This window comes from Budorcas taxicolor, chromosome 12 (assembly GCF_023091745.1).
Source record: "Budorcas taxicolor isolate Tak-1 chromosome 12, Takin1.1, whole genome shotgun sequence".
Taxonomy (NCBI): domain Eukaryota; kingdom Metazoa; phylum Chordata; class Mammalia; order Artiodactyla; family Bovidae; genus Budorcas; species Budorcas taxicolor.
The window spans coordinates 79,116,696-79,142,442 of NC_068921.1; the positions used below are offsets into that span (position 1 = coordinate 79,116,696).

General features: G+C 45.5%; 2 protein-coding genes across 13 annotated transcripts in view; one reads left to right on the top strand and one right to left on the bottom strand.

The window, feature by feature from the left end:
• Positions 1-9,920, top strand: part of TPP2 (tripeptidyl peptidase 2) — a 58,245-nt gene extending 48,325 nt beyond the window's left edge. For all 4 annotated transcript variants that reach the window (XM_052650172.1, XM_052650174.1, XM_052650175.1 and 1 more), the window contains 5 exons: positions 875-971; positions 1,961-2,091; positions 5,278-5,485; positions 7,159-7,278; positions 9,685-9,920. In XM_052650172.1, the coding sequence (XP_052506132.1) occupies positions 875-971; positions 1,961-2,091; positions 5,278-5,485; positions 7,159-7,278; positions 9,685-9,774 (646 nt within the window). In that variant the 3' untranslated portion in view covers positions 9,775-9,920. The remainder of the gene's footprint in view (positions 1-874; positions 972-1,960; positions 2,092-5,277; positions 5,486-7,158; positions 7,279-9,684) is intronic.
• Positions 1-25,747, bottom strand: part of METTL21C (methyltransferase 21C, AARS1 lysine) — a 239,337-nt gene that overhangs the window by 213,213 nt on the left and 377 nt on the right. Inside the window, exons 1-5 of one of the 9 annotated variants that reach the window (XM_052650179.1) lie at positions 25,401-25,487; positions 23,538-23,749; positions 19,392-19,543; positions 17,073-17,190; positions 12,615-15,615 (exon numbers count right to left, since the gene is read on the bottom strand). In XM_052650179.1, the coding sequence (XP_052506139.1) occupies positions 15,221-15,615; positions 17,073-17,190; positions 19,392-19,543; positions 23,538-23,646 (774 nt within the window). In that variant the 5' untranslated portion in view covers positions 23,647-23,749; positions 25,401-25,487 and the 3' untranslated portion in view covers positions 12,615-15,220. Of the gene's footprint in view, positions 1-12,614; positions 15,616-15,712; positions 16,647-17,072; positions 17,191-19,391; positions 19,544-23,537; positions 23,829-23,865; positions 24,007-24,234; positions 24,370-25,400; positions 25,488-25,747 lie in introns of those variants that run through there. The other 8 variants (XM_052650181.1, XM_052650184.1, XM_052650178.1 and 5 more) reach the window with 8 other exon arrangements.

Sequence of the window (25,747 nt, forward strand, 5' to 3'; positions counted from 1 at the left end):
TTGGAAGGGAACTTTATTGGAAGGTGCAAAGAAAACCTGTCACTGTTTGTGCACTCTCCAGAGATAATCAGTGTCCCGTTGTTATTTGTCTCTGTGTTTATACACGTAGCAGGTGGGCGGATCCCTGTTTTCCAGTTACTATTTGGTTACGAGCAAATGTAAAACCACCATTTCCAGCATCTGGAAATGATCCCAGGGATATGCAGCCGATAGAGGAACAGCAGTTGCTGAGGCCAAGTCCAGGGTGAATTTGGTGGAGAGGCGGGGGCTCCCTCCTGCTCAGCCCCTGCCCTTGAAGCGGAGGGTCTGCCCGGCCGGGCACCGCTGAGACCCCGAGGCCCTGCCGCGCTTGGAAGCAGTGACGTCACACCCAGTGTGGCAAACCCTGACCTCAGCTGCTGTTCCTCCCGCCATATAATCAGTAAGAGTATAGTTTACTCAGCTTCCCCAGCCGGGAGCATGCAACATTTGTCTCTTTACTCATTCAAGACTTGAGATTTTTCAAGAAAGTATAAATTTTCCTTCTTTGTAGATCTTAGACCTTTCTAGATCTTTTCATCTTAACTCTTTTTGATTTTTTTTCCCTTCCTTTTAATAAATTGAGTTGTAGCTGGTATGTAGGAGAGCTGTTGATGCTTATTTTTGTCCAGCCATCTTACTGAACTCATAATTAAAATAATTTTCAGTTTTATTCTTTTGGTTTTCTAGATACATGGATTTATACTTCCTGCAAATCTTCGTGAATAATTATATTTCAGATCGATGCATTAGGTTATTGACTGGAGCTTCAAAACAGTATTGAATAGGAGTGACAGATCTTTTTCTTTCTAAAAGAACTAAATAATGACTGTTTCTTTCTTTCTTATTTCCATAGGCTGGATTCTAGTGACATTTATAATGAATTGAAGGAAACATACCCTAATTATCTTCCTTTGTATGTTGCACGACTTCATCAGTTGGATGCTGAAAAGGTTAGGCATGTTCATTTTTTACTATGAGTGTATTACTTTGCTTGCAGTATTAGATAATGTTTGTGTTTGAAATAAAGGTCCAGTCCTGATCATCTATTCCTGGTGACTGAAAACGTGTCCTCACCTTGAATGTTCTGTTGAGCTATTTTCATAAAGCTCTGGACTTGGCCATTACTATATCATTTGGTTGAACAAATATTCTTGGCTGGTCTGGTTCGGTCAACGGAAGGAAGAGGAGATAGGAAACCCTAAGGAATGCTCTGTTGACCCTGAAAACAGCTGGAAGCAGAAGGCAGTGGTCCTGGCCTCCTGGAAGCCTGAGCAGCTGCAGCAGAAGCAGAGTGCTCCTCCTCTGTGTTTAACGATTGTCCTAGCTCCCAGCTGTCTCGACTGGACCAGCTCCCACTGGGAGCCATGGCTGTAGACGGTGCTTATAGCCCTGATCAGCTCAGAGTCCTGAAGGGCTGAGCGCGAGCCAGAAGGTACCAATGGGAGCAGATTCCTGGGGCCACCACACTGCCCCAGGAATAAATAAAGTGAGACTCTGGTTTCTAGTCCTGCTTTCTCTCATTTTTGAGATTTCAGTAGTAAGTCAACCAAGAATTTGTCTCATCAGCTAGTGCTTCTCTTACTCCTGTTTGCATGTGGTATGCAACTAGGTAACCTAGCCAATCACATTTCTAAAGTCTTGATAAGATACCCGGGAAAAGGGTTGCCTTGGAGAAAACAGTTTATGTCTCTATGAACTTGGTCTCTCGCTTAGTCTTACTGTTCAGTGCCAGCAGGGAGTGTAGGGGCAGGTATTTTCCCGTCTGCGCTCAGGTTCTCTAGAGATGCTGGTGGTCATGAAGGTCACACCGGGAGGTGGCACCCGGCCCCTGGCCTGCACAGCCTGCCTGCCCCTGCACCATTGGCAATCATCACTCCTCCCAGTCTGGCTACTTGTAGGTACTTCCATTTTCTTATTTATTCTTTTCTTTCCTCCTCAGGAACGAATGAAAAGACTGAATGAAATTGTTGAAGCTGCAAATGCTGTAATTTCTCATATAGATCAAACAGCCCTAGCAGTTTATATTGCGATGAAGACTGACCCCAGGCCTGATGCAGCTATTATAAAAAAGTACCTAACCAGTAAATACTCTTTCTTGCATCTCATTTCTTAGTTACTTTTTTGGTTATTGAAAATATCCTCCTTTTCTGGTATTTGTCTATATCCTTATCGTTGGAGTTATCAGGTTGGGGATACGCCCTCCTTAAATGTTTGGTGGTAGATTTCTCTGGTCGTTTAAGAAAAAGCAAAGTCATTGGCTTTCTCCACCATCAGGTGCTGTCGTGGTGGAGAGATGAGAATGACTGATCACACAGTCCAACCATTTGGGGGTTTGTGTGAACTGGATATATGGAGAAGCACATAGCAGCTTATAAAACTAATTTTTCAACTAATTATTGACCAATAATAGCATGACACACTCCAAATTTAGCTTGTAACGCTTAATAAAGTGATAAGAAAATTAGCTTAAAACTATTATCTTGCAACCTCAGTTTTATGAAACTGGGTTGATAGTAATACTTGAGAAGGGGGATTATATTTTAACCTTAATAAACCCTAGTGTGATATGTAAAACAAGTGAAGCCAGATTTGTGCATTTATTAGTTTCCCTCCACGTGAAAGTGTTCCCACGTGCTGCTGTGACTGTCCACCCTTCGTGACCTCCTGCCTTCATCTCCTGATGGATCGTCCAGGATCACTTCCTCTGTTGCCTGGGTTCGTTTCCAACCCCAGGGTCCTTAACTGACAAGGGTAGACAGTCCCACCTTCTCTTAGAGTTGCTATAACTAATAAACGGAAACTGTGCAGACTGCCTGAAAGGATGGTCATTTCCTCTAAAGATTCCACCTGCTGCAGTCAGTTTTGTTTGTTTTTTTTTTAATACAAAATGCTTGATGGTAAATACTAGAACCCTTGGCATTACATCATTCATACTGCTGATATAGGTCTTATGAATCTTACAAGCAGCAGTTTTCAAACAGAATAAAATATTTGCAAAATAGGTGGTTGGCCATTGTCAGCATCATTCCATGGAGTCTTGTTGAAACGTTGCTATGTTCTTGTTAATAATTATAGTGGAATTGACTTATATCCCAATACAAAATGTTTTTGGTGTTAAAAAAATAATAATAATAGTGGACAGTGTAGCCACCAGTTATCTACAAGGGATTCCTAGGAGCATTAATTTCTCATTTCCATGCAAAACTGCTTTTTCACTTAAGTCACTTGTGTCAATGATTGTAAGACAGCCATTTTGTAATCTTAAAAATTATAATTTTTTGGTGATCTAATACTAAGTTTTAATTACATTTAAACTGCAATTTACTCTGGCTACTAAAGTGTCTCATTGAAGTTGCTTCCTCAAATGTATCTATTACCACCTTTATCAGTCCCTAACTAAATTTGATTCAGAGATGTTTATTGAGCAAACACTGCATGGGACACCCTTGAGAGGAATGTAAAAAAAAAAAAAAATGAACCAGACAGTTTCTACTCCTAGAAAATGTACTGTCTAATACAGAACATGAAATGGTGAGATAGAATGTGACTCAGGGTTAGAAGTATTTTAAATTGTGAAGGCTTATGGGAAGGAGAACTGACTTATTTTTTTCGAGAAGGAATAAACCCCATGGAATGATAGGTATTTAATCTGAACAGGTCAGTTCTTGGAAGAGGGGAGGAAAAGAATATTCCAGATACATGGAATCTGGGCTGTTGGATCAGAGAATGTGGAAATAGCAGGGTGTCTTACAGGTGACCTGATCCAGGCCTGGCTTGTCCAGCTCACCCTCCCCCCAGCCTGGCCTCCACCCTCTGCATCCTCCAGCCCTTCTCGGGGCAGCGGGCACAGTCGGTCAGGATGCCACGGGCGACCAGATGTCCAGACCTCGCCGTGCCTGCCCCTTCTTGTTCCACGGCCCCACTTCTTCACAGAGTGGGCACAGTGCCTGTGCCTGACTCCTGGAGTTACTGTGAGCACAGGTGAAATACTCCTGAGACATTCCAGATGCTGTGCGGCATCTACAAGGTTGGGGAGTGAGTGGACCCCATTCAATAAAAAGCTGCATAGTTGCCCCAAGCCCATCGGTCCTTCTGTTCTCTAGTCCAGAGTGACCAAGCACGTCAGGTACCCAGAAACGTCTCCATGAAAAGAGTGAGAGTGGGCTCTTTTAAAACTTTGAAACGCTTTGCTGATAAACTCTTAGGCATCTTTTAGGCATAATTTCATCTGCGTTGCAAGTGTATGATGGTGGGTAGCTCAGGTTGTAGCAGGTTACTGCGTTGTTTGGCGGTTTTTTTCCCTTCTCGTGTTAGTTGTCTTTTGTACTGATTACTGTTGACTTGATGGTCCCTGTGGATTTCATATGGGGCACGTTTCACTCTGCATCCTCAGAATCCCCCTCGCCATTCGATAGCTTGTCCATCCCATCTTTGAGTGCCTCCTGGTCGTCATCGCAGCACATTAGTCCTCATTCGCACCCAAGTTGGACAGGGTGCCTCAAATAAGCAAGCTTTCTGAAGTGCACGCTGTTCCCCAGAGTGTAGGCTGTTACTGCATTTCATTCAGCAACGGTTTATTGAGTGTTCCGTGCCAGGCATTATTCTGGGCACTTGGAATACATCCAAAAACAGAGACGCCTCCCGGGAAAGCAGGGGGCCTCGGGAATGAGAGCAGCAGGTGCAGGACCAACCGCGGAGCTGAGTCCTGGCCCTGGCACTTCCTGACTGGGGCCTTGAACAGATCGCCTGATGTCTTTGTGCCTCAGTTTCCTCCTGTGGAAAATGGGGGGCAATTGGTGGTCGCTTACTCACAGAATTATTCTGAGTATAGATGAGTTAATACGTTAGAATACTAAAACCGCTTGCTGGCACATGCAGAGTAAGCGTTGGATTTCTGCGCATGTACGGAAGTTCACGACTACAGAAATATGTGATAAGTGATATTTACGAGAAGCCTAAACACTTAGAAGATGCTGTTCTAAGACTTCTGTAGCCAACAGAATTTAGAACCCAGCACTCTTTCCCCTCTGTTGCATATGGCATGCTGTTTCAACCAAGTACAGCGACCCTAACTCATGTAATCCGTGCGTGTGAATACATGGCTTATGTGTCGTACCAGCAAACGTCTGTCCAGGGCTGTACGATATTTCTGTGTTGTAAACCTCAGGCAAGAGGTGAATGAGTTTAATCTCAGATAAGGCTGTGCTCTTAATGCCGTGTTACTGACCTGTGGACTGTTCTGGGCTTGGTGTGCAGTGACATGGACAAGCAGAAGTCGACGCTGGTAGACGCGCTCTGCCGGAAAGGCTGCGCCCTGGCCGACCACCTTCTCCAGGCCCAGGATCAAGATGGTGCCGTGTCAAGTGACTCGGAGGGGCGAGAGGAGGAAGGAGAGAGCACCCTGGACTCTCTGACGGAGACCTTCTGGGAGACGACCAAGTGGACCGATCTTTTTGACAATAAGGTACCCTTTCTGCTTTTTGTTTGGGCCCAGCTCTTGAGGGTGTGTCCCAGGCCTCTCTTGGGCCCAGTGGGCTAACCAGAGAGGACGGAGTACATGGATGGAAGCTGAGCTGGGCTCTGAAGAAGCCGCGGTCCCAGTGAGCTGTCCCCCTGGTTTCCCGGCTTTGAAAACCACTCGACCGTTGTTCGGTCTGTGTGCACGGCTAACGGTGGCAACGCTAGTTTGGAAAGAGTTGGAGGCTCGGGTCACACTGTTTACGTAGAAGCCCAAACTGAGGCACCTGGGAGCTGTCTTCTGCCTCCCACACCTGTCCGCATGCTCACTTGTCAGGGTTGGAGGCGAGGGTATTCTGGTTAGTTCTCACCTCAATTGTAGCTGACCAGTTTTTAAAACCTAGTTTTAGAAAAAGTAACCTGGATGAGCTTTTTGGATTTTCATTATAGAAGCATTTTAAATCCCTTCTGGCACTCAGCTGTAATTCTTACGGTAGAGATTATGTAACTGCAGGTAGCTGTCAGCCTGCCTTTCTCCTGGACATAAAGGAAATGAAGTCAGTAGAATGCTTCTTACCCAGCACAAACTCTTGGGTGTGTTGTTGATTTTTGTTTGTTTGTTATAAGCAGACAGATGCTTGTTTTCAAGAGCAGCTATGGTAATTAGTAGTAAAGACCTCTGGATGGAAGTAGGAGAAAATTCTTCCTGTCCACCAGGTTTTCCCACCTGAGTACAGAAGTGTGGTTAGAGAAGGAACTCAGTTCTGTTCTGAAGACTGAAGGAGTCAGTCCCAAAGGTTAAGAATTTAGATCTGAAATCAGCGCCTGGAGCCTGAACCAGGCCTGCCCCTGCAGCACTGACCACACTAGCCGAGGCGGGTGGCTGGCTTCTGATGTGGGCTGTGGGCTCCCACAGGCTCTCAGGAGTGAGTGTTGAGAGCCTGGATGGGCGTCAGCAATACTCACTGTTACTACAACAGTTACCACATGTCTGCCATGTGCCAGACACTGCACTTGGCTGCTGGGAAAAGATGAGTAAGAGCCTGGTCCAACAGCCAGTGGCTAAACACTTGAGCATCACGGTAAAATTGTTACAAGTAATTCCCTTCTTGCCATAGTGCTTCTGTTATTCAGGGCCGCTTCTGCGTTTTATTACCTATCTGTGTTTGTAGCAACAGTTGTTGAACCCTTTGCTTGACACTAGAATACAAATAAATGTGAATAGGATTCCTTTCTTTGAGGACATTCTCCACATTCTAAAAGTAGAGACTATTGCATAGAAACCCCTTTCATGGATTACAGCCTTGTGATGAAGGGGCTTGTGTCATTGAATGAAGCCATCAGCCATGCCATGTAGGGCCACCCAAGATGGATGGGTCATAGTGAAGGGTCTTGACAAAACATGGTCTACTGAGGCAGGGAAAAATAAATGGTTACAAGTAACTGCTAATGATTTATCATAATAGCTTTCTTCCCCCAATCAGTTATCTGCTCTGTGTAATACTCAGGTCTTTTAAAGACACCGATTGTTCCTTTAGAAAGTTTTAAACATTGGCTTGATGTGATATGTTCATTTGAAAAGTTACACTTCTGTTAATGCTTCAATTCTTTCATTATTAAAGCAATAGCTTAAGTTGTCAACTATTTTGTAGATAAGCTGTATCTTGTTTTATATTCTAGGTTTTGACATTTGCATACAAGCATGCATTAGTGAATAAAATGTATGGGAGAGGCCTTAAATTTGCAACCAAACTTGTAGAAGAAAAACCAACAAAAGAAAACTGGAAAAATTGTATTCAAGTAAGTAAATTGTATTCAGTATTTAAATCAGCAGTGTTGAATGTCTTTCGTTAGTGACAGAATAGTTAGAAAGCCTCATGGTAGTGATAGGATAACCCCAACTTCATCGTGACTTTTAATTATTAGTCTAATGACGTCATGTGAAATATACTATCAGTGTTCTTGCCTGGAGAATCCCAGGGACGCAAGAGCCTGGTGGGCTGCCGTCTCTGGGGTCGCACAGAGTCGGACACGACTGAAGCAACTTAGCAGCAGCAGCAGCAGCATGAAAGATAGTAAGCTGTTTACAGTTTTTTTAAATGTGTCTCACTCCTGTCCAGAAAACCTATATTTAGCCTCTAGTGTTTTCAACACAGGCCAAATGTGTTGGAGATTTTATGTAGTTAGAAGACAGGTTTCCTTTATGAAAGAAAATAATTCTTTTTAAATACATGTTGGCTCAGAGCCAAAATGGTTGAGCTTTTAGAGTTTGTTTGATTTGATTTGTCATTTAAAATGATAGGCCATTTTTTATTTTACCATGTGTTATATGCAAGCAAGTTCTGTGCTTGAGCTTTCTGCACAAATTAAATGTCAGGTGTAAAAACTTAGTGAATTCTGAAGAAATTGTTTCAGCCTATTCTTGTCTTGGAACAAACATGATTAGTTTATGCCAGAAAGGTAGATGCCAGTTGAGGAGAACTGGTCACGCCAAAGGCGGCCAGGGGCCTGGTCTTCATATTTCAGGTGGCAGTAAAGACTTAGCTGTGGCCATTTTTGGTAGTTAAACTACAGCTTATCTTTACTCTTAGACCTCTTCTGTGTATCTTTACCAAGTCAGTTCAGATTGTAAAACATTTGAAAATTTTCTGTTTTATCAAAAAAATGTTTTTATTTCTTTGGGAATCCTCACTGCTGCGTGGGCTGTTCCCGAGCTGCCGTGAGTGAGGGCTCCTCTCTGGTTGCGCTGAGCGGGCTTCTCATCGTGGCGTCTCTTGTCGCAGAGCAGGGGCTCCAGGGCTCACAGGCCTCAGCACTTGCAGTTCCCGGGCTCTAGGGCACAGGCTCGGTGGTTGTGGCACACCACCTTAGCTGCATCGCGGCAGGTGGCATCCTCCCAGATCAGGAATCCATCCTGCGTCTCCCGCATTGGCAGGCGGCTTGTTTACCTCTGAGCCACCAGGGAAGCCCCGTAAGATCTCAGTTCTCGTCTTCAGATCTTCGAGGAGGTGGAGGGAGCTCTTCCTGGAACCAGTTGGTAGTGTCATCCCATCACGGACTCTGTAAACCGAGGGCTTGTACTTGTGAAGCCAGCCGTCCACCCAGACTCGCTCATCAGGGCACGTTGCATACCTTGTCTCCGCCCACTCGCCGGCTGTCTGTTCTCCACATAGCTGGAAAGGACAGCTTCACACCCTCGGGGTGAAGCTCCGTCACATTCAGAGTACAGCCCACGCTCCCCGTGGCTTGTGAGGCCCGTGGGGTCCCACTACTGCTGCACTCCCCAGCCGCAGCTCACCTGTGTCCCATGTCTCAGTCTCACGCCTCACATCCACCCTCTGCTTCTCCTGTCTGTGTGACTGACACCCACCCCCTCCCAATCTGTATTAACAGCAAATTTTATTTTTACTATATACCGGATATATTCTTAATTACTTACTTATTTATTCATCTGTTCAATAGCTTTTGCTTTCCTGAACAGAACATAAGTTTCTTGAAAGTGGAAAGTGACTTTGCTGAATGCTTTTCCCTAACACCTAGAGCAGGGAAGCTAGGGTGGGAAGGAAGAAAGGAGCAGGTCAAGTCATGTTGATGGGGAGGAAGACGGGAGGGAAGCAGGAAAGTCTCCCTGAATGATGATAATCACCAGGGAGGTTGGTTGGTGGGCTTCCCTGGTAGCTCAGTTGGGAAAGAATCCGCCTGCAATGCAGGAGACCCCGGTTCTATTACTGGGTCAGGAAGATCGCCTGGAGAAGGGACAGACAGGCTACCCACTCCAGTATTCTTGGGCTTCCCTAGTGGTTCAGATGGTAAAGAATCCGCCTGCAATGTGGGAGACCTGGGTTCAATCCCTGGGTTGGGAAGATCCCCTGGAGAAGGGAAAGTCTGCCCACTCCAGTATTCTAGCCTGGAGAATTCTATGGACTGTGTATAGTCCATGGGGTTGCAAAGGATGACAGAGCAAGTTTCACCTTTAGGTTGGTTGGTAGGAAAGTTGGTTGACTAGTTGGTCATGAAGAATACTGGTTGGTAGGAAGGAAGGTTGGTGGGTGGGTTGATGGTGGGTTGGATGGAAGGGAAGTTCTGCCTGCTACTTCTTTATTATTGCTACATATTTAACACGGAATTTACCCTAAATACTGAGCTTGGAACATCTTTTTTTAATAGTATTTTTGTATGTTTTATTATTTTCATGTTTTATTACAGCTGATGAAGCTGCTTGGATGGACCCATTGTGCGTCTTTTACTGAAAACTGGCTCCCCATCATGTATCCTCCTGATTACTGTGTATTCTAAGATAGGAACCAAGACTTTACATTTTAAAAAGAGAAGGTTTTATAGTGAATGGATATAAAAACAAATCTGTGGCATTTTTAGTCTAATGCATGTTTTCATCCGCTATCAAATACTGATTATTAAAATGATGTGTATTTATCAGAGAATTTGCTGGCGTGTGGCTTAATACATGTAAACCTAGACCTCTGACATCATGGTGTTTTCTCAATGCCTCACATTGCTGGCAGCGGGCTGTGCCCTGGGTGCCAGCACCAAGGACTTTCAGTTGGGTTGCAGCTCTTACATGCATGAGAGGATTTGAACAGTAACTTTTAACTGCAAACCTGTAAAATTCTATTTTTTATTTTATAAATGAACAGGGTTTTAACATGCTTGACTTTAATTTTTTTGAATGGTATGAAGGCCTTAAAAAAGCTACATTAAGCGTAGCTAAAATTATTTATTGGACTAAAAAGTAACAGAACTTCATTTCCAGATTTTTTTTTTTTTTTGGCAAACGTTTACATTCAATTAAGGGGAAAAAATAAAACCGGCACAAATAAATGCGTGGCAAATGCTGGAGCATAACTGCTTCAATCACTCTTCATCTTGGAGTTATTTCAAGCCAGTCATTCTTAATATCTCTTGACGTGCAGAGCATCAGAATGAATTAATAATACATGTATAAGTGCCAGACAGCTTAACTCTGTATCAGGTATTGTAAAGACACCCATATGGTTTGTTTATTACAGTTGAAATAATGTAAACAACGTGAATAAATGTGCAAAACCAAGATCGCCGTACACCATATGCACTCTGATACCTTAATTTTTTTATAAATAATAAAAGTGAATATTGAAGCTTCTTAAAGTTGGTCTTAATTTTTCATGAATAAAATTTGGGGTTAGAACAGAAATAATATATTAAACCTACAGATAAAAAATTCAATATGAAGTAATTTAATTTATAATGTTTATTATAGGCTTGCAATTATTTGAATATATTTCCACATCTTTTATGTGATTAACTTGTGTATGTTTAATTTTATTATTTTTATCTTTCTGGCTATCCTTCCTTCATTTTTCTTCTGTAAAATAAACACACGTAGACACTATTAAGAGGCCTCTACTCACTTATAGCAAATATGTGTGCGTGCGTGCGTATGTGGCTTCTAAATCTTTCCTTAGAATTCACTGCTGTAAAAGGCCTGCCAGAGATCTGATCTTGTTAATCATTCGTAACTTTTTTGAGTAATTCACTCCTCTATGTGATGAAATCATCAGACCCTTGATGAAAAAGTGCAAATATGCATGCAGACATTTTGTAGTTTCTGAGCCATCTTTGTTCATCTAAAGTCCATCCATGAACAGCCACATTCACGTTCTCTCACACACACAGACTTTCACCTAAACATATATGGGCCCCCACATACACAGGTTCAGTCCAGTCAGGAAATCGAGACATTCAGGAGGGCTAGGGTGGCTCCCCAAGGTCATGCTGCTGGCTGACTACTAATGAGAGAAAGTGTTTTATAACAAGTTTTTCATTTCCGAAAGAACTTCCTGCCGCACAGAGCCTCAGGCTCAGCCATGGGTAAGTGCTCAGGTCTTCCATGAGGAAGTGTTCAGCCCCACAACATGTGTGGCTGACATCCAGGAATATGACAGCTTTCAGAGTCCCTCTGAGCATCTCATTTCCCTTTAAGCTTTTGAATTAGTCCCAACAGTTGTCCGTCATCTCAGGCAGCCACAGAATTATACAGTTGCTTATAATTATCTCAACAAACACCCCCGGGAAAAGGCGTCTTGGTCCATGAGAAAGCTGAGTCCTGTCCAAGACGGCCTTGCACATGGCGTTTTCTGGGAAATGATTGAGTTTTGAAAAAGTTGTTCTGAGAATTTTTGTCAGTTTTCTCTTAACCTAATGGAGGAGAGAATTTTCAGAGATGCTCTTTCACTGACAGAAGTTACACCATTTCATTGAAATTACACTTTTTTTTTTCAAGAATATGACTTTAGTATCCAATTTTAATGTAATTTTAAGATTAGAAACTTCCTAGTAATAGATGTATAGATTTATTTTGAAGTACTACCTTGTGAGTTGTGTCAGGATATAGTGAATCCTTCAAATACTTTTTTATGTAAAATCACCATTGTTACAGAGTTCCCTGATTTCTCACTTTATTATTCAGGTTTTGGTCTTTTTGCTGTATTTTTTAACGTGGAAGGAAGTGTGGAGTTCCGAGTGCAGTGAACCGCCAGGCCCTCATGGCAGCCAGGCCCACAGGAGCCTGGTCCTCTGGTGCCGTCAAGGCCCTCATGTAGTGCAAGGCAATCAGGTGGGGTACCAGTCTGCAGAGAGAGGTGGTGATTGACAGCGCTTCTTAATAGAATGTATGATACAGCATGAATGTATTTATGATAACACCATAAAATTCATACACAGATGGATTTTTTTTTTAATATGAGTCACATCTGTCTCTCTTGTACCAAGGACTTTTGTATCCAAATACTTCTTTCAATGAGATATAAGTCTTTCTCAGATAATTTTAAGTTTGCTGTGGAAGTTAGAGATAGGTCCACAGGCTGGCAGAATCTGCTGTGAACTGTTTATCCTAGGAAGACCAGTCCCTCAGTTTTACCCACGGGTAGTGACACAAAGCTGCCTTGTTAGCCCCTTTTTCTGTTGAGATCTCTTGGTGCCTCCATGCTGACAGGCAGACCCAAATGCATCCCAGGAGAAGGCATCCTTAGCAAAACACAAAACACATTTCTATGAGGTTGATACCTGAGGAAAAGTGATAACCTTAAAATTTTTTATTTAAGTTCAGTTACACATATACATACATTCTTTCTTTATACTCTTTCCTATCGTCACAGAAAAACGGGGTTTTTTGTATTGTTTTTATCGTGCCACATGGCTTATTGAGATCTTAGACCCTACCAGGGATCAAATCCACAACCTCATCCGTGAAAGGGCAGAGTTCTAACCACCAGACCGCCAGGGAATTCCCAAAATAGTAGTTTAATGGTGTGTACATTTATTTTTATACATATTTACTTCAAAAAAAACATGACTTTTAAAAGAATTACTAAATTAATTTGGAAAATGTACATCAGCCTCAAAAAAGGCTTTACGAGTTAACACGTGATAAGTCTCATAAATACAGTGTTCAGTGGAGAACCATATCATAAAAGAATATACATGGTTAGATTTCATCTATATTAAGTTCAGAAACAGTCTTTAGTAATAATCATTATTATGATTGAAATTTTGTTAAGGATAACATCTCCTGAGGAGATAAATTGTTTCAGCAAATTGTTTGCTGGTTGTTTCACAGACTGTCTTTGCCAATAATTTACTTAACAGGTTCATTGTGAGAGTTACGTTACAAGCCAACAGCATACAGGATATATCGTCTCTTAATAAGCCAATAGAGAAATACTGCAAAGCAGCTGACGGTTGATTCAAATGATGACACTAGCAAAATAGTGCTATTAGAAATTGAGACAGGTTTCCTCTCTGGTGCTGGTAGCCAGTGTCTGCACCACACCATTGAAAGCAGTGGAAAGGTCTGGATGCAGGTGAACATCTGAAAGAAGCACCAGGGGCTGGTATACAGTGTTCTCAGCACTAGTTCCAGGCCCTTAGAAAAGACCCATTTCCTCGTCCCAGCACTGTATCTGTATTTTTCCGTTTCAGCCAGTGTTACGCCTATCAGTCAGTTCAGTTCAGTCATTCAGTTGTGTCCAACTCTTTGCGACCCCATGGACTGTAGCACGTCAGGCTCCCCTGTCCATCACCAACTCCTGGAGCTTGCTCAAACTCATGTCCATCAAGCCAGTGATGCCATCCAACCATCTCATCCTCTGTCGTCCCCTTCTCCTGTCCTCAATCTTTCCCATCATCGGGGTCTTTTCCAATGAGTCAGTTCTTCAAATCAGGTGGCCAAAGTATTGGAGTTTCAGCTTCAGCATGAGTCCTTCCAATGAATATTCAGGACTGATCTCCTTTAGGATGGACTGGTTGGATCTCTTTGCAGTCCAAGGAACTCTCAAGAGTCTTCTCCAACACCACAGTTCAAAAGCATCAGTTCTTCGGTGCTCAGCTTTATACTCCAGCTCTCACATCCATACATGATTACTGGAAAAACCATAGCCTTTACTAGACGGACCTTTGTCAGCAAAGTAATGTCTCTGCTTTTTAATATGCTGTCTAGGTTGGTCATAGATTTTCTTTCAAGGAGCAAGCGTCTTTTGATTCCATGGCTGCAATCACCATCTGCAGTGATTTTGGAGCCCCCAAAATTAAAGTCTGTCACTATGCCATGAAGTGATGATCTTAGTTTTCTGAACGTTGAGTTTTAAGCCAACTTTTTCACTCTCTTCTTTCACTTTCATCTTATATAAGGGTGGTATCATCCTCATATCTGAGGTTATTGATATTTCTCCCACCAATCTTGATTCCAGCTTGTGCTTCATCCAGCCTGGCATTTCACATGATATACTCTGCATAGAAGTTAAATATACAGCCTTGATGTATTCCTTTCCCTGTTTGGAACCAGTCTGTTATTCCATGTCCAGTTCTAAATCTTGCTTCTTGACCTGTATACAGATTTCTCAAGAGGCAGGTAGGGTGGTCTGGTATTCTCATCTCTTTTAAGAATTTTCCAGTTTGTTGTGATCCACACAGTCAAAGGCTTTGACATAGTTAATAAAACAGAAGTAGATATTTTTCTGGAACTCTCTTGCTTTTGTGATGATCCAATGAATGTTGGCAATGTGATCTCTGGTTCCTCTGCCTCTTCTAAATCCAGCTTGAACATCTGGAAGTTCACGGTTCACATACTGTTGAAGCCTGACTTGGAGAACTTTGAGCATTACTTTGCTAGCATGTGAGATGAGTGCAATTGTGCGGTAGTTTGAGCATTCTTTGGCATTGCCTTTCTTTGGGATTGGAATGAAAACTGACCTTTTCCAGTCCTGTGGCCACTGCTGAGTTTTGCAAAGTTGCTAAGTTAAGCCTGTAACTTTTCTATTACTCTGTACCCTCTCGTTTTGCTACAGCTGAAATTTGTATGAAGTAGAGTCTGAAATAAAATACATGGACACTGCCGAGGTCAGTTTCAAAAAGCATGTGATGAGTGTATATTGACAAGTTTAAGACCATGCTCTCCAGCAGAAATAACAAGGGGACATCCACTAGTTAATGTGTTCATGTAAAATTTATTAAACACTTAATTGAGAACTCTAGGAAGCCAACAAAGCTACTTTCCTGTTTTCGTGCTGTGCCTGTGTATATTTCAATTAACCAGATAATCCGAAATAGGTTGTTTTATAGAGCTGCTGTAATAATCAGGTTTATTTTAGGTAGACACGTTGATTCTACACACTACCTTCGCTACCTTATAAAATTTCTAACGCTGTTCAACAGACCCACTAATGTTTCGAAAGGCATTTTGTTTCGTTCAGTCCCATTTTAGTATTCCTTTAAAGAGTTTGATCGATGACTCTTGAGATTCAGCCAAGAGTGTCGTGTCAAAAACTTGCTTGAATTTGTCTAAAAATTCGTAGTCGGTGCTGAATCTGAACTTGTTGGCCCAAAGCAGCACCGTTCCTGGCTGACAGAGGTACACCATGGTGGCGAGCAGCTTGTCCAGGAAGTAATGGTGGTAGACCACGTCGGAGGCCAGCACGTAGTCGTAGTAAAGCGTGGACTTGGGGAAGCTCTGCTCCAGGCCCTCCCCCCACACCAGCTCCTTCACTTCCGGCAGATACGTGGTGCAGTTGAGCGTGTTCTTTAGGAGATTGTATTGTAGGTTCCCCAGCACATCAGGCAGATCTGTCGCCGTGACTTGAGCCCCTAAGAGAGAAAGAAAACCTGCCTTGAGTACCTGCAAACACCGGGGCAGCCCAGTGGACACATACTCTCAGGGGGAAAATGCAGCTGGGTTTCCCACCTTGACCTTCTGGACATCCGGGCTGGATTCTTTCTCGTGGGGTAGACCCCGCGCTGTGCCCTGTAAGATGTTTAGCAGCATCCCTGGTCCCCATCCACGAGGGGCAAGCAGCACCTCCCCAGCCAACCCCCAAGGCATGATGCTCAGAAACGTCCCCTGACATTGCCAAATATCCTTCATGGGTCAGACACCGCCTTTGGTTGAGAACCACTGAGACAGAATAACATTTCCATCTTTTAAGAAACTGAAACCGTGGCACCGGGGAACTCTGCTCAATACTATGCAATAATCTAAATGGGAAACGAATCTGACGCAGGATAGATACTGTATACATATAACTGAATCATTTTGCTGTATACCTGAAAGTATCACAACATTGTTAATGATACTCCAACAAAATTTAAAAAAATTTTTAAAGATGCTAAAACAGTATTATAGTTTGGGGAGATTTCAAAGTAATTAACATACCAAGGTTTGGGGCTTCCATGGCGACTCAGACTGTAAGGAATCTGCCTGCAGTGCAGGAGACCTGGGTTCGATCCCTGGGTGGGGAAGATTCCCCCGGAGGAGGGCATGGCTACCCACTCCAGTATTCTTGCCTGGAGAATCCCATGGACAGAGGAGCCTGGCAGGCTACAGTCCATGGGGTCACACAGAGTCACAACTGAGTGACTAACACTTTCACTTTACTATAATAACGCATGGTGTTTTCCTTCTAAAACTGTGTTTATCTGAAGATCTTGGTTTTCTCGTCTGGAGGGTATCAGCACCTTTCCACAGGGGAGGATCTATTTTGTATGATTCTCCCCCCTATTAAATGTGCTGAATTAACTTTTAGGCATTTTAAAAAAGAAAGTGATCAGTGTTCACAAAGTAGATCGCCATATTTCCAGACAGATTTTGATAGATGTGTAATCACGTAGGCAAACGCAGACCAGACACACCCACCTCTTACGCAGAGTCCAGGACGCACAGCTGGTGTTTGGGGTATAAATCTGTTTTCATCTTGGATTCACTGACTTGGTTTCTTTTCTTTTTTCCAAAATCTTAGTTATGATAGTTGCAACGAAAAGCAGGACACAGCATAAAATAGCTCTTTACAACCGGAACTCAAGAGTCACCCCTTCAGGATGTCACCTTTCTCACATGCTAAGCAATGGGTTGGACGTTAGCGTCTCTAAGATGCAATTATCTCAGGGATAACAGGAGTCATTCTGGCCCGGACGTTTACGGGAGCTCAGTGAGGGCAATCACGGCCAAGCACCTAAACCACAGCCCATCATTCAGTCAACATGTATTATTACTGTTGTCCTGGTGAGCATCTTTTGAAACAAGCTCAAGAACAGACAGACAGACACACCCAGAATACTGGCCACGATGGAAACGAGGCCTGGTCCAGCACCGATTTCCAGTATCTTAGCACCTCGGAGATTGAGTTCCTCTGTGTGTTCCTCCAAATACTGGCACAACGCTATGGCCTGGAAAACATTCACACTTGTCACTGGACGCTGGAAACCAGAGACCCCAATCCCCACTGCCAGTGAACTGCTAGAAGACATGTTCACAGTGCCAGCTTACTGAGGGGTCCGTAGGGATCAAAGCACACGTGCCATGGTGTGTTTTGACCTGTGGAATATGAAAGTAGCAACTTGCGTCGAAGAAACCCGAGATGCCGACTTGCTAAAGGGCCTGTATACGAAGACTCTTGATCAACCCCCAGGGAGGAAGAGCAGCTCAGCTCTTCCAGAAGCAGGAGTTGAGGAGCTGCAGGACAGCAGCCCCTCGCCCTGGGCAAGTCGCATCAGGTCCCCACCTGCTGGAAGACCACTGAGCTCTAAAACTCTCCAACACCTCCCTCCTGAGCCCATCAGCAAGCAGGTTGCCTCGGACCTTGCCTGCTATACTGGACAGCAGGGCAGTCATTTGTCTTTTAAGTAGCTCATCTAAGACACTCTGGTAGGACAGCGCTTCCCAGACTGTAGTGCACACTTGGATCACTGGGGAGCCTGGTTAAAGACACCCCTCCACGTGCAGTAGGTCCGGTGGGACTCAGGTCTGCAACTCTTAACAAGTCTGCCTTGCTAATCAGCCAGCCCATGGACCATGCTTTGGGTGGTAGCAAAGAAATTGCGTACTTTGCACAGTCAAAACAAAAACAACCCCCCCCCCCCCCCCGCACCGACAAAGAACCAAGGTGAATACACTTAGATCCATTTTCCGACAGAAAACCAAAGGTCCCTTTCCTTCTTGCTTCACTCCCTTCTGCCCACCTCCTGCCCTGTCTGTGAAGAGATAAAGGGAATTCGATGTGTGCAGATGCAGGAGGCGTTTTGTGTGAGCCAACGGGGTGGGGATCGGGGAGGGGGGGGGGCAGCGGGGGAGGGGGGCAGGTCAGCCAGTGATGGGGGGGGGGGCGGGGGGGGTGGCCACAGAGACTAGGGGAGTGAGCGTGAGGGCGTGACCCGGGTTGGGAATGTGAGTCCTGAGCTGAAGAACCAGAGTGAAAGCTCAAGTGTGCACACACCTTTAGGCCTCGCCTTCTGACGGATGCTTGGGGCTTGTGACTATTTGTAGCCGAGGCTGGAGTGGCAGGGGTCGGGGCTGGCCAGGATCAGGTGAGACACGCTGGCCGCACTCACAGTGGCCTGCCCCAGGGCAGGTGGCAGACCCAAGGCCGTGGGTCTGTCCATTCATCCTTAGCTCCTCTCGAGGGACTTGGACGGGGCGGCTGGGAGTGGGGGGATGGGAACAAGCACAGGTGCGAGGTGGCTCCAGCATCCAACTCGCGGCAAGAGCTCACGGGCTGGGGAATGGACGTATTGAGGAGAGGCGTCCTTTGGATCTTAAGAAAGGATCGTTCTGCAGAGTGGGGGTTTCAGCATTCAGAGGTGTGTCCCCAGGGCCACCAAGACTCATGTGTGACTTGGCTTCCGGAGCGGCGGCTTAGGTGCCCTTCCTGTGGGGCGTGCCCTGTGAGAAGCTGGTCCGGTGGGTGCCACCCGGGGACGGGTCTTCCCGAAGGAGCAGGTAAATCTTTTAGCAAACACTCCTCCACCTCCCCAGGGCTTCCTTGGTGGCTCAGACGGTAAAGAATCCACCTGCAGTGCAGGAGACTCCAGTTTGATTCCCTGGTGGGGAAGATCCCCTGGAGAAGGAAATGGCAACCCACTCCAGTGTTCCTGCCTGGGAAATCCCATTGACGGAGGAGCCTGGCGGGCTACAGTCCATGGGGTCGCAAAGAGTCCGACACAACTGAGGGACTAACACGTTCACTTTCAGCCACACCGTAAAAGGTGAGGGACCCCTGAGGGTTGTTGGACATGGCCCCAAAGATTTTGCCCACTGCAAAATCTAAACCCTAAAGACTTTCTTCTGCTTTTCTTTCTTAACAGTTCATATGAATTTTTCATCCTACTTCCCAATATGCTCAAGTTTATGTTAATGTTAAAAAATAGTGTTTCAGGAAACACAGCGTGGCAGAAATGGTTTCTAGGAGACACGCTGTATTCTTGCAGCTTCTAAGCACACCAGCAACACACTCAGGGCCATCCAGGGGCCCTCCATCTGAGAAGCACAGAATGTTAAAGCACTTGGCAAGGCGCCCACGGCAACACAGTTGTACACAAGTGCTATTCCCATCCCCAGAAACCCTGATGCACTGATGTCACGGCCCTCTCACCCCCGGCCACACCACCGCTCCGTAACTTTCGATGGATTCTTGAATGACAATCTTCTTGCCCACAAACCGATAGTTCTCCTGGGTGTAGCTGGCATAATTCGTAGGAACAAATTTCTGGAGGCTTCGAAGTGATGCTTCTATCTCATTAGAATCTGTGGGACCAAAAATAACAGGTTTCATGATTTGTGAAAGTGAAAGTCATTCAGTCATGTCCAACTCTTTGCGACCCCATGGACTATATAGCCCATGGAATTCTCCAGGCCGGAATACTGGAGTCGGTAGCCTTTCCCTTCTCCAGGGGATCTTCCCAATCCAGGGATCGAACTCAGGTCTCCCACACTGCAGGAAGATTTTTAACCAACTGAGCCACAAGGGAAGCCCAAGAATATGGGAGTGGGTAGCCTTTCCCTTCTCCAGGGGATCTTCCCAACCCAGGGATCAAACCCAGGTCTCCCACATTGCAGGTGGATTCTTTACCAGCTAAGCCACAAGGGAAGGCCCCCATGATTTGTGGGTCCACTGCAAATATACTAATTAGTCGAATGGGAAGAGATTGAGCCATCTTCTAGAAACAGAGAATGTTACCGGTGACAATGGTCACAAACTAGCTCAGACAGAATATCATGGGGTGACTGGAATGGAACAGTCTGATGGGGACTTTTATCAGATGACATGACACCAACGGGTGCCCTGGGCCCCTCCCTCAATTTCAGACAGAGAGCACTGTGGATCCGCCTCTCCCTTAGTTTTGGTGCGAGGAGGCAAGTACGCTACCAGACTGGGCCGTCTGCAGTAAGAAGGACCTGGGCAGGCACGGACCGGACTATTTTTAGGTCTTGAAGTGAAGTAACATCCCACATGCTGGCTGGAACATGTTCTTTAAGTCCTTCTACGACCGCTCCTCAAAAGGTACAGGTCACCCAAAGACGAGCCAGCTGCACAGCCCTGGGGGAGGCTGTCAGATGAGCCCCGACTATTAAATTACTCTTCCTTTAAATACTCCTTTACACTCATGACCCACTCAAGTGGCGCTCAGATATCAAATAAGATGAGAGGAAAAGAGCACCTGATCAGGGATGATATCATGGAAGCCCAGAATGTCACAGGTTTCCCAGAGGGTTTCAGCATTTAATTAAAAAAAAAAAAAAGTGAGTAAAAAGGTCAGAATGAGGATGCTAAGCACATGGAGGGGTCATGTGCAGAAGAGGGGGGCGCTGCTGGTGTCCCCAGGGAGAGGCATTGGTAGCGAGGAGTTTGGGTCCGGGGCGGTGCATGAGACCAGCCTTTGTTGCCTGAGCTGCCCCTGGAGACAGGTAACCAGGGATGGAATAGCAGAAAGGAGCTGTCAGTGAGCTTGTGTAGGCTCTAGTCGGAAATATATGTTCAGGAAGGAAGATGAGGCTGAGTGCAGTGTGAAGGGTGGGGGGCCTTTGAAGAAGCCAAATCAGGGGTCCACCCCTCGGAGCTCACATTTCACTGAATTCCGCCTGCACTAGAGCAGTTCTCTGTTGCATCTTTCTCTGCAAACCCTTGTGAGACGGTCACAGTCAGAAGAGTCTAGACATGTGGAGTAAACACTGAGAAACATTTACGAAAGCTTGACCATGCCCGTTGACTCTGATTATGAGAAACTGAGGCTGGCACTGGGTATGTATGCCTTTATATGTTTTTTCATGTTTTTCCAGAAATTCATTTGTGTTGCATTTTATAGAAAAGTGTTCAAATGGTCTTTGATTGTAGTGTGAGCCAAGTGCTGCTGCAGCAGCTGCTGCTGCTGCTAAGTCACTTCAGTCGTGTCCGACTCTGTGCGACCCCACAGACAGCAGCCCACCAGGCTCCTCCATCCATGGGATTTCCCAGGCAAGAGTACTGGCGGGAGGTGCCAATGCCTCCTCCATGAGCCAAGTGACCAGTTTGTAAATTAACAGAATGACACCTGCAGCTCTCAGCTGTGGGTTCCGATCTAGACTATTCCAGCCCCAGAAGAATTCTCTGTCCTGACCACAAAGACAAGAAACGCGGACTTCCTTGAAGCTTGTAAGAATCTGCTGAGGCACAGGAAAAGAATCGTCTTTTCCTGTCGTGTGCCCTGGAGAGACCCTGGGGAGAGAAGGGGGCCTATGATTCTCACCAACTTCTTATAAGGCAAGTTCTTTGGAAGGAATGATGCTAAAGCTGAAACTCCAGTACTTTGGCCACCTCATGCGAAGAGTTGACTCATTGGAAAAGACTCTGATGCTGGGAGGGATTGGGGGCAGGAGGAGAAGGGGACGACAGAGGATGAGATGGCTGGATGGCATCACTGACTCGATGGATGTGAGTCTGAGTGAACTCCGGGAATTGGTGATGGACAGGGAGGCCTGGCATGCTGCCATTCATGGGGTCGCAAAGAGTCGGACACGACTGAGTGACTGAACTGAACTGAACTGACATCTAACAACAGGAACCTCAAATCTATCACCCAGCAAAGAGGACCCATCTTCTCCCGTAGGCTGAGCAGCTGACTCTGAGTGCTGGTTTCAGAGGCAGCAAGAAGGCAGAGGAACAGACCATGCAGTGCCCAGGAACATCCAACAGCCAGGCTGGGAGCAGTGAGGAAGCACTGATGTGTAGGATTTGGCCGTCACCATGGTGACAACGCTCCCAACATGGCCGTCCCCAGGGAAGAGACGCAGCTGCTGAGCATCATGGGCGTTTCCACCATGGATGCGACATCTACCAACAGCCTCAAGAGCACAGATCTTAAGATGTAGGAAGATAATTCGTGATGAGACATGAGTATTTATTACCTAAGTTTTTCATATAACTTTCCCCTTTATGTAATCCATTTTGTTGTATGTTTATATGACTTACATTTTAACAATGGCCATGTTTAAAAAACAGCTTACAAAAATTCCCAAAATGCAGGAGCTGGTCCAGGCCATTGGGTAAGAGGAGGGAGTCGTGGGTTGCCCGCCTTCCATCTGAGCCTCTGGTCACTGGAGCAGGCAGACCATCAGGGACCCAGGGCACTTCCTGCCAGTTTCTGGCCCCTCCACATTGGCTGGACCAGTCCTTCTTTCCTTCTTCTCACAGATCACCACATGGAAGCTAACTTTCCTCTCAAGACTGTAGGAAAAGCTGATGGGCTGATTTATAAATGGCTCATTCTTTCACAGGATGACAAATGATAAGCTGATGGTCTTCCTTTCTGGGTCAACATTGTAAAGAAACATGGGCATAAAAATATCCCTCCTATAAGACCCCTTTCCTTGCTACAAAGATAAAGAAATTTATGTTGACTGCGCGTGATTTTCATTTATTGTACCTGTGCCCACCTATGGGAGCTTCCCTGGTGGCTCAGACCAGAAAGAATCTGCCTGCAATGTGGGAGACTCAGCTCCGATCCCTGAGTCAGGAAGATCCCCTGGAGAAGGGAATGGCAACTCACTCCAGGATTCTTGCCTGGAGAATCCCATGGATGGAGAAGCCTGGTGGGCTATAGTCCATGGGCTTGCTAAGAGTTGGACACAGCTGAGCGACTAACACACACACACACACACACACACACACACACACACGCTCGCCTGATAGTTTTAGAGAGGTCAGCTTTTGGAGATAGGCAGAGTAGCATTTTTATGTAAACAACTTAGCAAAAATAAATACCGTCCTGGTTTAGCAGAGTTGGAAGAGCATTTCCCAGGATCAACAACAGTACATGTTTTGAATGTTATAACTTGGCTCTTATGACATCATTTGTTATGTCTGTTACTTATTTCCTACTGATTCGCTGTCCAGAAACGCAAGCCTGACTGGTTATGTTGTCCTAATGGGAAAATGGCTTTACGAGGATTCACTATACTGCGGCTGCCAGGAATGCATTTTGGCCAAGAGCAGGAAGGAATCTAGATTTCGTTTCTTTTTTAAAAGTTCTTGTTAACAAACATCTGACTCTCCTAGAATTTGGAGAAGACAAAGTTGTGGACGTAGGGATTATTACCATTACTGCCACGCTTCTGCTGGTATAAAGGCCTCCTCCTACCGTTTCATGATCAGAAAAAGATCGAGAGTTCAAAGGAAATGGACTGTCTGGCCCCTGAGGTTCACTGGAAAATGCCATCCCCAGGAAAAGAAGTGAGAGGGTGGAGAGGTGAGGAAGGAGGTTACCTCCCGGGCATCTGCTGGTGCCGTCTGTGTGCAGAGTCTCATCGTCCGCGGGGCTCGGGGCCTCTTCCAGGGGCCGGGGTTGCTGCTCGGAGCTCAGACACGCGTCCATCACGGGGCCGCTGGGGAGGAGAGAGCCAGCCGGGTCCAAGAGCTCTGCCGGGTCTGAATTGCCCAGAGCCTCTGCAAGGTGCAGCTTATCGCCTTAGCATCTGCTGAGCCGGAAAGAACACCTGCTTTTCAGCTTAGTTCCTTGGACGAGGAAAGCAGCCCCCCAGAGCTGCCATCCTGGTGCTGCAGAGCAAAGTGGAAGGAGACCAGGAAGCATTACCCCAACTTTCCTGTGCCTGGAGAAAGGCAGAAACAGAGCCTCTGGTAGCGAGACAGGTGCTGCCTCGCTGCGGTCTGAAGTGTATCTCTAAGAGCTTTTGGGACTGAATGTTGACGAAGAAAGCCTGACCCAGCTGTACATATTGTTGCGGGTATCTTGTGAATCGAGGCTTGATGACATCATGCATTTGGCCCAAAGGCAAGACTGCTCCCTTTCCATCTGAGGCTTTAGCACAAGATAGTAGAAAGCTCTAGAGGCTGAGGGCCAGGAAGCTGGTTGGCTCCCCATTCTGACTCTTGGCGACTCACTTAATCCCCTCCATGCCATTTCCTCATCAGCAAAAAGGGAAAGATAATGATATCTGCCTACCTTCTAGAGCCGTGGTGAGAAACAGAAGAGGAAGTGAAAACCAGCTCAGGAAAACCCTACCGATTCAGGGAGGGGAAAAAAAAAAGCATCTAGCTCGGGAGATCACTGCTCAGCGTCCCAATAAGAACGCGTGGCATTCCTGCGGGACTCCACGGGTTGCTGCCAAGCTCCATTCTCATGCTTTTACCATATTGATTTGTCTCATCTTCACAACAAACCTATGAAGCAGATGCTATTATTACGCCTCTTCTCAGATGAGAGAAATTCGGGCACAGAGAGACTCAAAAGCAGCCCGTGATCACGCAGCCGGCCAGAGGCAGAGCCAAGAATTCAGTCCAGGAGGTCCAACTGCAGGGACCACGTTCTTGATCATGAGGCGGGACGCAGCCCAAGTTGCCTCACTTCAGCCATGGGTTTTCTGGCTGATTTTTTCCCTAAAGTGACTCATAACACTTAGTTGTCGCAGGGATATTTTCTAGTCTTTCATTTGTTTTTTTTTTTTTTAACAAAATGTAAATCATTTTCCTTATCTGCTTTTACGCTCCGCAGCTAACCCATCATATTTTTTTCGGCCAGCTCCAGACAGCAGCCAGCCACACTGGCCACACCATTGCTAATTATTCTGCACCTGGAAGGGTTGTGTGCCCTGCCGTCAATGTTCAGCAGGACTCAAACCGTGGAGGCTGCTGTGAATATAATTTAGCATTTTCACATGCTCTAGAATCAAACTTCTGAACTGTGGTGTTGGAGAAGACCCTTGAGAGTCCCTTGGACTGCAAGGAGATCCAACCAGTCCACCCTAAAGGAAATCAACCCTGAATATTCATTGGAAGGACTGATGCTGAAGCTGAAGCTCCATTACTTTGGCCACCTGATGCGAAGAACTGATTCATTGGAATAGATCCTGCTGCTGGGAAAGATTGAAGGAGGGAGGAGAAGGGGATAACAGAGGATGAGATGGTTGGATGGCATCACAGACTCCATGGACATGAGTTTAAGCAAGCTCCAGGAGATGGTGAAGGACAGGGAAGCCTAGCGTGCTCAAGTCCATGGGGTAGAAAAGAGCTGGACGTGACTGAGGGGCTGAACAGCAACAATAAAGAATCAAACAAATATTTATCCCAATTTGCCGACTCAAGATGTATTTTTCTCTTGCAGATACTTACTTGGTTCATCTTTTCAACTTGTCCCCAGCTCCAGGAAGTTAATTGTTCCCCTAAAAGATAGCTGACTGGTTGTTGGTGAGTACCTAGGGTATCTTCAGCACTCGGGGAGGGACCCCACATTTGGATGTTGGCTCTGCCATGTACTATCTTTGCTGAAAATGCAGATAAGGGTGATTCTGATCTCAGATGATGGTTGTAGGAATTAATCGAGGTAATCTCTGCAAAGCCTCTCACACATACAGTATTAGGTGCTACTCTTATCTCCAAAGTCAGAGAATAAGCAAGACAATGCTCTTTACAAGACACCCTCCCAGCACCATGGGACCCCAAGCATCAAATTTAAGACA